General features: G+C 38.5%; 1 protein-coding gene across 3 annotated transcripts in view; it reads left to right on the top strand.

Annotated features, from left to right (window-relative positions):
- The window catches only part of LOC136707676 (uncharacterized), a 40,025-nt gene extending 27,538 nt beyond the window's left edge, over nt 1-12,487 (top strand). For all 3 annotated transcript variants that reach the window (XM_066681887.1, XM_066681886.1, XM_066681885.1), the window contains 3 exons: nt 2,566-2,718; nt 9,683-9,783; nt 11,811-12,487. In XM_066681887.1, coding sequence (XP_066537984.1) covers nt 2,566-2,718; nt 9,683-9,783; nt 11,811-11,945 — 389 coding nt within the window. In that variant the 3' untranslated portion in view covers nt 11,946-12,487. The remainder of the gene's footprint in view (nt 1-2,565; nt 2,719-9,682; nt 9,784-11,810) is intronic.
- The last annotated feature ends 1,665 nt before the right edge of the window (nt 12,488-14,152 follow it).

Genomic DNA, 14,152 nt, shown 5'->3' with positions numbered 1-14,152 from the left:
CCTCATTTCTAAATACAGGCACATTGCTCTAAAGATTTATTTGCGTTTAGCCGATAAACAATAACGATATCAGTTTCAGAAGTTGAATGTTTAGTTCTGGATCACAAACACTACTCAAACTTATCCCAAAACTAGTTGATGGTGTTCCATTGCTCCAGAGAACACAGTTTTACTGCTCCACTGCCCTGGGTTGTGAGATACTTGCCATTGACCAGGGTGAATTTAGAATTATCTGCAGTGATTTGAACCTTCCAATATATTCATATGTTTCCAATATGTATAATTTTTATTGTGAAAATAATGTTTTTTTCTCTTGTAGTACATATTTTGGGATATCAGGTCCTGTGAGTTACAAATATGTTGAAGTATGTTTTGTCTGAAGTTTTCTGAAGTCTAAGAATAGCAGCGGTAGTTATATTATATAGCTGTCTTGATACTTACAAAATTATGTAACATTATATTTATTTTTGATGATTCATATTATTTTCTTCTGCATCATTGAGAGAGGAAATTGTGCCACTGCAAAAGAAACTGCTGAATAATGTTGATGGAAATCCCACTACAATAACACAGGGGAAAAATAAAATTCTGAATTTTTAGGTTAGTCTTTGTTGAAAGAAAAATAAAGATAATTATCATCTTACAATAACTAAATCAATACTACAGCAGTTACCATAAAATTACAAAATAATTACAAATGACAGTAATTACATAGTTTTTCATTGCTACCTCTTATTTTGTTACTGTCCCATTGCTGCTGCAACACTTTGAATTTCCCCACTGTGGGACTAATAAAGGATTATCCTACCTTACCTTATCTCATCTTAAAAGAGCACGAGAATGTTTGAATTTTGATGCACAATTATACATTATACAAAAAGGCTTTAAATCTTATTTGTACGCCTAATAGATATATGACTTTTTTCTGACAATGAGAAATTTCTTCATAATAATCATAATATCAGTTTTGTGGGGAAAATATGCCAGAACTGATGAATTGGCATTTGTCATTGGTTTTCTGTTTGATTCAGCTTCTCATGATGGAACTGAGTAATAATTCATGGATGATTTCAGTCCAAAACAAAATTGTAGGTGTCCCACATAGTAACTTCAAGTAATTTAAAGTGAACCTGATTTTCAAATGTGCACATATGGCATTTAAAATCTATACGAAAAAAAAATGCTCTGGAGCAGCTACATATGTCCCTTCTGTTACTATGACCAAGTGTTGGCTAAAGGGCTATGAAGCAGTTGAACTGTCCTCTGAAGTGATGAAGTGCCACTCAACTACATTTGGCATGATTTAGAATGGCATTTGTCATTTGTCATATGTAGCTGCTCTGGAGCAGCTACATATGTCCCTTCTGTTACTATGACCAAGTGTTGGCTAAAGGGCTATGAAGCAGTTGAACTGTCCTCTGAAGTGATGAAGTGCCACTCAACTACATTTGGCATGATTTAGAATGGCATTTGTCATCCAGAATCTGGATCAGTACCTTTGCACACATGCATTCATTCATTATCTGTAACCGCTTATCCAATTCAGGGTTGCGGTGGGTCCAGAGCCTACCTGGAATCACTGGGCGCAAGGCGCCAATCCTTCACAGGGCAACACAGACACACACATTCACTCACACCTACGGACACTTTTGAGTCGCCAATCCACCTACCAAGTCGCCAATCCTGTTTTTTGGACTGTGGGAGGAAACCGGAGCACCCGAGGAAACCCACGCGAACTCCACCAACTCCTCACAGTCAGTCACCCAGAGCGGGAATCGAACCCACAACCTCCAGGCCCCTGGAGCTGTGTGACTGCGAGACTACCTGCTGCGCCACTGTGCCGCCCTTTAACCGCTTATCCAGTTCAGGGTCGCGGTGGGTCCAGAGCCTACCTGGAATCATTGGGCGCAAGGCAGGAATACACCCTGGAGGGGGCCCTTTGCACACAACAGTCCTTAAATATCTTCAGCTAAATATGTTCAGATCCACACAATAACTTCTTTCAAGAAGAATAGAAGCTGTTTCTGTCACAAATGTGGACAAACTACCTTTTAATGTCATTGATTTTATAATATACATGATGAGAAGGTGACTACAAACCTTTGGTTTGTATGTGATGCAAATGACTCACCAGCTGAGGAAGTTAACAAGCTTCATTAATGACAGATTTTTAAAAGAGCTATTATCACATTGTATGTTGATATTCAGGGATGTGGTTGTAAATATAAAAGTTAAACCTACGAATATCTGACTAAGCACAAAGTTGTGCAACTGTGGAAAAAATTCACACAAACAATATTTACTATTTAATCACTGCACTGCTATTATATCTGCACCACAGTTTGGGTGCCTGTACTGAATACCCTTTTACTTCCTTTAAGCAAAATGCTATATTTCAGTTGTGAAATATTAATAAAGTCAACAATTAGTTAGAAAGGCTATAAGATGTTGTTTGTTATCACTATACATACAAGAAGTTAAAATGGTTATTTCTAACATTTTGAGAGTGATAAATAGCAGAGGGGCTTGTTATTTTAGAGTAATTGTTTTTGTCTTGAATTACAGAATTTATTGGCAACATATCAACTCCCAGTTCAACCCCACCAAAAACAAGTCCTGCACAGTCCTCAGTGACGGTGGTGGGAGTGTCTGTGTCCGGCGCTATTGCTCTATTTTTATGTGCATTTCTGACTGTGTGGAGAACCTGCAAAAAAACAGGTATGCTTAACTCCATACATTCTAGGTGAGGTCAAACATATAGGCATGGATACCATATATTCTCATTAAAGTTGTGGTTTCCTCCCACAATTCAAAAACACATTGTAACGGTTACAGCTACACTGTGCCTTTAAGAGAGGGGACCTCTATGTTTATATATGGGTGCAGGTATATAAGGGTCTCTCCAGTGAGGGGTGGGGCCAGTAGAGTGACCTCCAAGGAGAAGAGGGTAAGCTGGTGTATCAGCTTTAGGCTGCATTCCAATTTAGGGTAAACTCTACTGAACCCAGTAACACTGTCAAGAAGCTCCGCGCTGCCCTTTTTCTTTATGTATGAATGGCTGGGGTAGTAGCCGTGTGACCTGGCTTTGTATGGTCTGTGTATGTAGCTAAATAAACTAGCCTTGGTGTAGCCCACTCCGGAGTATGTGTCCTGAATGCTAACAGCTAGCGGCCTACTACACACCACGTAACCTCTAAGCTGGGAGCTTCTCAAATTCCCCCCGCCCTAAAGGGGAGGTTTTCACAGAAGAAGTGTTACAACATGTTGGTAGGTGTTTAGTCTGTGTGAACAGGGTGAGTGTGTCCTGCAATGGACTGACACCTTGCTTAGGGTGTGTGTCTTCCTGGCACTCAATCATTATACATGCCCTAATTCTTGCAACAAGTTAGCATCAGGGTGTAAAATTTTAACAAAGTATGTGTTTATCATTATTAAATATTGTACATTACTAATATTCACAAGTGAATGTGAATGCCCAATCACTGATCACATAATGCTTTGTCTATTTATTTTATACCAAATTTGCTAGTATGGGCCATGCTATACCAGGGGTCGGCAACCTTTACCACTCAAAGAGCCATTTGGACCCGTTTCACACAGTAAAGAAAACGCTGGGAGCCACAAAACCCTTTTGAAATTCTAAATGAAATAACGCTGCATATAACAGGGTTTTTTTTTTTTTTTTTGCCTTTGTGCTATGTATAAACAAACTATACTGTGTTACATTTATGAAATCAATGAACGACTCCAGAGAAAATGAAATAACTATTCTGTATGCAACAAAATATTTTTAACTCCGAAAAAAAGACGTTGGGTTGAAGGTTAAGTAAAATACTCAATGTTTATTTGAGTCCTTGTAGTAATGGAAAAAAACGCCGAACTTAAATTATCCACTGGCACAAAAACAAAAAAGCTGTCCTCTCTCTGCGTGCCGTCACCCTTTTACTGGCGCCATGCATTCAGCTGTCAAAAAGTTCAAGAAACCGCACATTGGACGTTGTGACGTGTGTTAAGAGTGACAAAAATATTTGAAATATTACATATTAAAATATTTTAGATGTTACAAGATCGCCATAATCTTCATAGAATTACATTTTGAAAATGAACGAACCAAAATAAAATACATTTTAATTAAATACTCATTAATTATTTTCAAAAGCCGAGCTGCATCAGAGGGATCAAAGAGCCGAATGCGGCTCCGGAGCCGCGGGTTGCCGACCCCTGCCCTATACAGTAATCCCTCGCTACTTTGCGGTTCATCTTTCGCGGATTCGCTACTTCGTGGGTTTTTTCAAGGGCTTTGGCTTATGGCCGCTATATCGCGGATATTGAGGGGAAATTTAGGAAAAACGTAAGTATTCCTTACGTACACTACATGTATTGTTCATGTCCACATCCGAGTGAAATTTACTTACACTAAATCACAGCTTAGGAATTACTTTATTAAAGAAACTGGTAGGATATCACATGTAGTTCCAGCTGAAGAACATTATAGAATGACTGTTTAAAGCAAAGGATGGGTTGTTAACAGAACAGGGAGGGATTTAAAAGTCCAAATACTCGTTAAATACATAAAAAATATATCTTTCCTCTACTTCGCGGAAATTCATTTTTCACGGGGGATGTGTTCCAATACTCCAAGGGATCACTGTAGTTTGGAACAGGGGAGGCGAACTCAGAGGAATTTGGGATGGAGTTTGGAACAGTTTTGAGCGTGTGTAGAACCGGGCCCCCGTTAGAAGTTTAAATTTAAAAGAGAGAGGAGACGGGGTGGAGGTGGGAGCGTCTTGATTGTCACGCAGATTATGTGAGGTTGAAGATTATAAATAGGCCTTGGGGGAGGAGCGTGGGCGTGTCCCAGCTCCCAAAATTCTGTTATAGTTCATTCATTCTCTGTAACCGCTTATCCAATTCAGGGTCGCGGTGGGTCCAGAGCCTACATGTAATCATTGGGCACAAGGTGGGAATACACCCTGGAGGGGGTGCCAGACCTTCACACAATCACACCTACGGACACTTTGGAGTTGCCAATCCACCTACCAACGTGTGTTTTTGTACGGTGGGAGGAAACCCACGCGGACACGGGGAGAACACACCAACTCCTCACAGACAGTCACCTGGAGCGGGAATCGAACCCACAACCTCCAGGCCCCTAGAGCTGTGTGACACTACCTGCTGTGCCACCGTGCCGCCCAATTCTGTTATAGTATAACTCCAATTTGCTAGTACGGGCCGTGCCCTATAGTGTGGAATGGGGGAGGCGAACTCTGAGGAATTTGGGATGGATTTTGGCACGGTTTTAAGCGTGTGTCTAACCGGGCCCCAAAATTTACAGGGAAGCGATATGTTGGTGAGCTTCGAAAAGATCACAGATATGGGTGCGTATGTATAAATGATTGAGAGGTCCATCGGCCAAGTGTCTGGATGGTATGATCTGAAAGGCCTTGATGGTAAGTGGTAGAGACAGCACAGAGGGTGGAGAGAACTACCGTGTTTCCCCGATAGTAAGACACCCCCGATAGTAAGACGCAGTGTGGGTTTTAGGGGGGTCGGCTAATGTAAGACGTACCCCGAAAGTAAGACATAGTAAACTGTACGTTGGAAAAATATAAGCCATAGTACCGGTACCTTTTGCTGCATTAACTGCGGAATGCGGACGGATCTGGAGCCGAATGAGCGGAGGGATGTGGCGGCCGCGGGAGCAGCAGTAATGTTGTCCGTGGTCCAACACGCAGCCATGGTTGTCATGGAATAAATCTGTTTTATCTTCCAGTATAACATATTCAAACTGTTCGTTCTTACCGTTTTTCATTGTTTTACATGTTATACATGGAAATACCGTCATGATACGGTTGTAACAAGACATTCTTGGCACTTGCTTTTATAAAACTGTTTTATGGTGAATACCATACTGTTCAGGTTGTTAATAAATGTTAATTTTATGGTTAAAACAAAAATCGACATTTTTTACCAATATAAGACATACCCCGAAAATAAGACATAGTGGGACTTTCGGGGGTAAAAAAATGTAAGACACTGTCTTACTTTTGGGGAAACACGGTATAATGAACCGAAGATGGGGTTGTGAATTCAGAGCAACGGAGAAAGCCAAAAAAAGTTAAAAGGAACATGGCTTTGAGAGTGGCATTGGTAGTTGGTGATACGTAACCGGATCACAGAATAGCTAGGCAGCTGTAAAGAATGAGAGAAGAGAGGTATGCGTTGAGGTAGATGATGAGGTTCAGTCCTTCTTATTCCTTTAAGGAGCAAAGCGACTTGGTGGTGATTAGTAAATAGATGGGGAGAGCCATAAATCAATTTAAAAAACAAATTGATAGCAGCTACATAGACTTTTAATATGGATTAACAGATAGAATATTTACAGCTAGTGAAGGAGAGGAATGCTGTGAAAGAGTGGAGATCAGAAGAAAGGGTATAGAGTGTATGTGATGGAAGCGCAAAAAGCATTGCCATCCCGTCTAGTAGGTAGACAAGGTGTTTGGTGCCAGAGATTTTATGATTAAATCCTGAGATCTTAGAGTCAGATTGCTGAGTCTGTGGGAAGATGGAAGGTGAGGTCAGAAAATGGTGGAACCGGAGTAGGATGTAGGTCGGACCGTGGAGCCAATAGTTTGAACTTCTAAAATTGGAAACGAGACAGAGAGTCAGCAATAGGATTAATGTAACTGGAAATGTGAACTGCTTTTATAGAAATTGATGTACGACTGAGTGCCAAGTAAGGCGGCAAACGAATGGCATGAGACTGAGTGAACTGGAGCATCCTTTATTAATAATATGAACTAGGGGTGGGACTTTAATGTGTTAATTTCTATTAATTAATTACAGGGAAAATAACTAAATAAAAAAATTTACGTATTTTAAATAGCATTTTGCACCATGGAAAGTTTCTCAGTGCATGAGTTCCAGGCATACAAATTATAATAACGCACAATGTGATAAACATGATGGAGATGATGGAAGAGACTATGCTGGTGGATGGGAAATTTTAAAACAAGAAACTTCCAGAAGGAAGTACAAACAAAAATGTTATTTGCACTTTATGCAGGAAGGAGTTTGCTTATCACAGGAGCACTTCCACTGTTCGTTACCACATCAGCGCAAAACATGTTGGGGCTAGCGCGCAGGTCAGTAATGTTAACAGTACACTGATCCCTCGTTTTTCGCGGGGGATGCGTTCCCAGACCACCCGCGAAAAATGAATTTCCGCGAAGTAGAGGAAAGATATTTTTTTATGTATTTAACAAGTATCTGGACTTTTAAAACCCTCCCTGTATTGTTAACAACCCACCTTTTGCATTAAACAGTCATTCTATAATGTTTTTCAGCTGGAACTACATGTGATATCCTACCAGTTTCTTTAATAGAGTAATTCCTAAGCTTAGCACAAGTAAATTTCACTCGGATGTGAACATGAACAATGCATGTACTGTACATAAGAAATACTTGTAAATGATATATTTTGTCACCTACAGGCCTAGTCTAATACATAATACATAAATAATAAAAAAGCCCCCTTGAAAAAAACAGAGAAGTAGCGAATCCGCGAAAGATGAACCGCGAATTAGCGAGGGATTACTGTAATGCAAACAGTGTCGCCAGTCAACACTCGATCACATGTCGGGGTTCACATTCAGAAACAAAATGTCAAAGTCCATGTCAGGCAAATTGACCAATTCAATGGTAGTAGACTGGTGGGGGAAAAAAAAAACAAGATTTTGAATTTAAGGTTATGTTTGTTGATTCATTCATCAACCAAACTTAAATCAGTTTAAAACTTAAAACGACTTAAAAAAAATCAAACTTAAAACGACTGCCCACCTGTCTGTCTGGACACTGATGGATGACTGTCGAGATCCTCCTCCACGCTTCAGACCAGCTGCCCACGCTCCAGCAACCACCAAGTGCCTTGAAGCTGTCCCTACACTGAAGTTCTCATGGACTACTAACTATCATCACCAGTAGATTGACCAGAGGAGGATGGGTCACCCCTTGTGAGCCTTGGTTCCTCCCAAGGTTTCTTCCTCAGCTGGGGGAGTTTTTCCTTGCCACTGTCGCCCCTGGCTTGCTCACTTGAGGGTTTTACATTTGTCTTTACATTTCATGTCAAATCTTGTCTTACTGGAATTCTGTGAAGCTGCTTTGTGACAACATCAGTTGTGAAAAGCGCTATATAAATAAATTTGATTTGATTTTGATTTGATATTACTCATGCTGATATTGAAATATGATTAAAATGTGATTAATTTCAGTTAATTAATTACAAAGCTTGTAATTAATTTGATAAATTATGTTAATCAAGTCCCACCCCTAATATGAACAACTGATTTGTTATCTGAATGGAGAAGGATGACTCGGCCAGTCCATTCAAGTCCCCAAAGAACTGCAGCAATGACAGCGGGAAAGAGTTAGCGGAGTCCAATGGAGTCATCGGAGTCTAGCGCTAGATGGGTGAATTCATCAGGCCAGGAAGATGCGAACCAGTGTCCCATGTAAAAGCCCCCATAACCCACAGATGGGGCTGCGTCAATGAACAAATCAACATCCTCTGGGTTAGCTAGTGCGTCATCGTAAAAGAAAGAGATGCCATTCCATCTACGGAGGAGATGGGACAACGCGCAAGGCAAAATTCATATGCCTCAAGAAGGAGAGGAGTTGACGTTTATTTATAACATTGAAGAGTAAGACATTCCGAGAGGAATTCAGTTATGCGGACCAGCTTGTCGTGCGGGAGTGAAGCACAAAAAGAAACTGAATCCAGAAAGATGCCCAAGAACTCGAGTGAGGTAGCAGGGCCAATAGTTTTCTCAGAAGACAAAGGAATGCCCAGGTGATGGAAAGCAGAGAGAGAATCGATGCTGCGGGCAGGACGAGTCAAGGACCAAAAAATCATCCAGGAGGTGTACCACGCACGGGACATGATAGACATTAAGGAGGATCCATAAAAGAGCCTCTGCAATCGTGTTCAAAAAATCCTAGGGCTGCTCTTACAGCTGAAGGTCAGGTGAACGGCGCAGTAGAAATGCTATTTCACCCCAAACAAGTGCCAGAAGTCTGGATGGAGGGGGATGATTTTGAAGGTAGAGACCACATCCACTTTGGCCAGCCAAGGAGCTTAATCAATGAAATGGTAGCGTCGACCCGGGCATAGCGGAGGGAAAATTCTGAGCTGGGCACTAGACTGTTTATCGAGGGCACAGAAGAACCACACAGGGCTGACAAGTCAATGATGATCCGCTTCTTACCAGAATACTTTTGAGTGGCTAATCGATGTCGATGTGGTTAATGCGGAAAGGTGGGGAGGGATAGGTGCCCATCATGAAACTCTCTGAGACTTCTTTGGCTAGAAGAGTATAAACCACTTCATAAAATAGAACAGAATAAGGTACAATTAAGAGTACAATATTTTGTACTCTTAGTTAGAAAACATCTAACTAAGAGTACAAAATATTTACTGTTGAGGTTGCCACTAAAAGTGACAATTTTAATGAGTGTACATACTTTTGTGTCACAATTCTGAATGTAATATTTGGTGTTTGACAGCAGCAAGAAGGGTTTTTTTCACTTAGAAAAAATATGTTAACATGTCACTGTTTTTGCAAGACTCCATAAATGTACATTCTCCTGCATGAATGACTGTTCTTGTGATGATATGCACTTGTAGAGAGGGTGGTGATACGAGAGGGTCCTCCAAGTGAAGGAGAAGAGCCGGATAACAGTGAGGAGGATGAAAACTCCAGGAACTCTAGAGGATCTACACAATGGGTAAGAGTTTCCCATTCTCCAATAAACATATTTCTGGTCTACAAGTTTCTCCAGGTATTTTAGATATCTTTGGTCTCAAATACAAAGAAAACCCAAAGCCACAGCAAAGTGGAACAGGACTAAACTACTAATACCAAATCCCCTTCTAGTTAGTTTTGTGCTCCCAAATAGTGCAGAGGCTACAGTGTTAAGAAATTGGCAATTAGGTCAGTTTCACCTGGAGTTTAACACTTTAAAACCGGTCTCACTGTTTCTGTGTGGCCATCCCTTTCCCCCCTTCCTCAGTACTATTTTAGTCATTGCAAGCATCAGTTAATGCTGACATAACAGATCTAAGCAGTTAGCAGTTTCCTCCAAGTGCATCGAGCTGTCTAGTAGTCATGTGTTAACAGTAGTTTGAAAAAAAAAAAAAAAACGTAGGCTTAGTATGTACCTTAGAAAGCACTGATTGCTCTTATCTTCTGAGGTTCATGGCAGTTTATGATTAGGGTAGACTTCACCATACAGCTGGTGGTAGAAAATGGGTGTAAATAATTAAAAAGCAACCATATAAAAAGCAGAGGCATCTACACAAACAGCTAGAGTAAGCCTCTACACTTATCTATGTGATTTTGTTTGTATGTAAGTGGGTCACCTCGGAAAGTAAGGCAAGACCATTTACCACACTCACAGACTGCTCACCACAAACGACCCATGAGTGCAACTTGAAATGTGCGTCAGTGTAAAATTAACTGCACACAGGATAAGCAAGGCTGCCTAGCTTCAGCATGTAATCATTGTAATCATTTAAACTGTTGTTTTAGATGCATACACTTCATGGAGTTGACTTTTAACATTCTCATTCACTCAAAAATGCATTTGGAATGACTCCCTGTTATTTATATAATGTTGTTTGAAGACACTGTGGTAAATCAGACTATAGTGCAATTTAAAAGGCCTCAATGCACAGCAATTCTGTTGTGATGATTTAAACTACCCAACAAAATATATAATATCCAACTAATTTTCAGTGCTCTGAGGTGTTCTTATTTTTGTGTAAGACTTCCTGTTCGCAATTTCCAATACTCAAAGTGGCAGCAACACATGCAGTCCTGATAATGGAAAATAGATGACACAAGTAGGACATTTTCTTTGTACATTCTCCATCTGCCACCAACATTTAAAAAGCTGTTCAGCTGTGGCTAAAAGCTCTGGATTAATGCTTTAATTATAATCATTAATAAGTGTTGGTGATTATCAGTAATAAAAAAAATTAATATGATCACTGCATTTATATTAATTATATTTATATTAATTACATTTATATTGATCGACCTTTTTGTATTTTTATATTTAATAATGAATATTACGACCAATTTCTCAAAATAAATACATGAATATAAATATATCAGTTTTCATTTTATGTGTATTTTTATTCATGTATGTATAATTGTATATGTATTTTCATGTTTATATTAAGCAGAGGGAACATTTGTGGGGAGGCTGAGGAGCTCTGTGCTTTTTTTTTTTTCTTTTTGATTATAACTGACTATAGCTCTTATTTTAAGTTTCAATTTATCGTAATCAATTAAGGTTTAAAAATAAAGGCAGAATACAACAACAGTAGCAAATTGTAAGATTACCATATTTCTATTACTTATAGAGGCAACATAACTTCCTTTAGCAATCATTGTATATCCAGATTGAAATAAAAATGTAAAGAACAAAATAAAAAAACCTAAATGTACAGATGTGCTGCTGGTTGGGGGAGGGCATGATATAGACTGCTACCAATGTTTGATGTTTTTACCTTCAGCAACAAGTGTTACCTAAGGCACTGACTGATCCATTACTGGGTTTTGTTTTATTTACATCAACTACATTAGAAAGTTGAAAGTGAAATATCAAAAAACATAGTGTAGTTTGTTTCATTTCATACTACAAATAAAATACAGAGACACTTCACAACTGTCAGACAAACTTTATACATACTGATTTGCCCTATTACCAATAATCTGAAATGCATTTTATCTTTTTTTTCTCCTCAGTATATGGTTCCAGTTTATGAGTCCTATTTTGATCTGCAGAGGAATGATGAAGAACAGTCTCCAAGAAAAGATAATTCTGTAAAGACAGATAAAAGTGGCAGTTTGGGTAAAACTGCTAATGCAGCAAACAAATAAAGGCAACATATATACCAGTTCAAAAAAGCACACACATTGTTGCACATGTTGTGTTCTTTTCTAATCTTTCTTTAATTGAATTTGTGAATCACAGGGCGAAAATTGGGTAAATCAGCAAGCTGTTTTACCCAATAATTATATATTTTTCCTTTTGTTCCTTTCTTCTTACTATTCTTCCTCTGTCTCATGCTTTCTCTTTGACATGAGTGATAATATATTAGTGTAAATATATTTTGTTTCTTTATATTATTTTTTTAAAAAAAAACAACAATTATGCTAGCAGTGCTTGCAATGAGTAGAAATGCACATCTTTCAGTTTCAGTTGCACAGCTAGGAAACCTCTTTAAAGTTCTTATTTTACATGTGGTTGTCTGTAAAATATTTATACACGTTTGTGTAGCACACTGGCACAATTGGTAGTGTCTGTTAGAGTTGTGAGGAATAGTTTGAAGTGTTTTATAGGTGTGTGAACAATTTAGACTTTAAAAAGTAAAAGTTCCAATTTAGCTTATCAGCAGTTCAAGTCTTGTGTCTGATTTGTGTAATGCAATGGAATAAAATATTTCAATACGATTGAGAATATGGTATACACACACACACATATATATATATATATATATATACATATATATGTAGAATTTGTATTTCTGTATGGATGACTCTTATCAATCCAAGATCAATATCCAACATAGATTTAGATATAAATGACTTATTGTTTAATATGTCCTTAAGTTCTCATTTGTGACTATGACTTGGCTCACAGTTGAGGATTCAAGTCCACTATATTTCAGTGAAAGGGATTGATCCATTGAGTTTCCAACTGAATTCCACTCAATAACCAAACTGATTTCTTCTTTTCTCCTTTCATTACTAAATTTACAGGAATGCTGGTAGATCGTTTGTAGTTATTTTCGCATTAATTTATAGATGTTTAGGCATTTGTAAATGTATAGACATAGGTGAAAAACCTTTGAATAAGTACATGAAAGAGAAACAAAACACATTTGCAGATAACATAATAAATCTTAAGCCTTAACACACTATCTTAGTGAAAAATTCACACTTCCTCAAATAAATGTGACCATTTTATATTTCAGTAATGCTATAATTATTATTTTGACACTAAGAAAAACATACGAATTCTAATAAGAAAATACTGGAAACCTGTTCATTTGTTAAATTAAATTCAATGTTAAAATGTAAGGACTTAACAAGGACTTAACCTTGACCAAATGAACACAGAGGAACCAATACATTCACCCATATTCAGTGGGGAAAATAAGTATTTGATACAATGACAATTTTCTAAGTTTTCCCACCTACAAAGAATGGAGAGGTCTATAATTTTTGTCGTAGGTACACTTCAACTGGGAGAGACAGAAGCTAAAAACAAATCCAGAAAATCACATTGTATTTTTAAATAATTAATTTACATTTTATTGCATGAAATACGTATTTGATCACCTACCAACCAGCGGGAATTCTGGCTCTCACAGACCTGTAAGTTTTTATTTCAGGCACCCTCCTGTTCTGCACTAATTACCTGTATTAAGTGCACCTGTTTGAACTCATTGTATAAAAGACACCTGTCCACACACTCCAACCTCTCCACCATGCCCAAGAGCTCTCTAAGGACACCAGGAAAAAATGTAGACCTGCACAAGGCTGGGATGGGCTACAAGACAATAGGCAAGCACCTTGGTGAGAAGGCAAGAAACACAAGATGACTGTCAATCTTCCTCAATCTGGGGCTCCATGCAATATCTTACCTCATGAAGTAAAGAAGATTCTGAGAAAGGTTTGTGTGGGCAAACATAGAAATAATTAATGGATAAGGTTTCTCAGCTTAAAACAGCAAAGCCACGTTATCATGTACAGCACATAATATCATTCAAAGTTTCAGAGAATCTAGAGCAATCTCTATATGCAGTGGACAAGGCCCAAAACCATAATGCACATCTCACAGATGTTTAGCTTACTGCAAGAACAATCTAGTTTGATTATCCCAGTATAGATATTATGGCAGATGGATAGAGGAGGGAGGGAGAGAGATTTGATTTTTAACAAACCCTTTATTGAGGGTTGTTAAAGTCACAGTACCAGCCAAACAGCCTTTACCCAACGACCAACAACAAAAGCAAACACAATAAATAATAAACAAAACACTTTTAGAGGGACCAGAAGAGAACAAAGTCCCGATCAGCTAC

This window comes from Hoplias malabaricus, chromosome 9 (assembly GCF_029633855.1).
Source record: "Hoplias malabaricus isolate fHopMal1 chromosome 9, fHopMal1.hap1, whole genome shotgun sequence".
Classification (NCBI taxonomy): domain Eukaryota; kingdom Metazoa; phylum Chordata; class Actinopteri; order Characiformes; family Erythrinidae; genus Hoplias; species Hoplias malabaricus.
The sequence above is the reverse complement of the archived record's forward strand: the minus strand, read 5'-3'. Positions and strand labels throughout refer to the sequence as shown.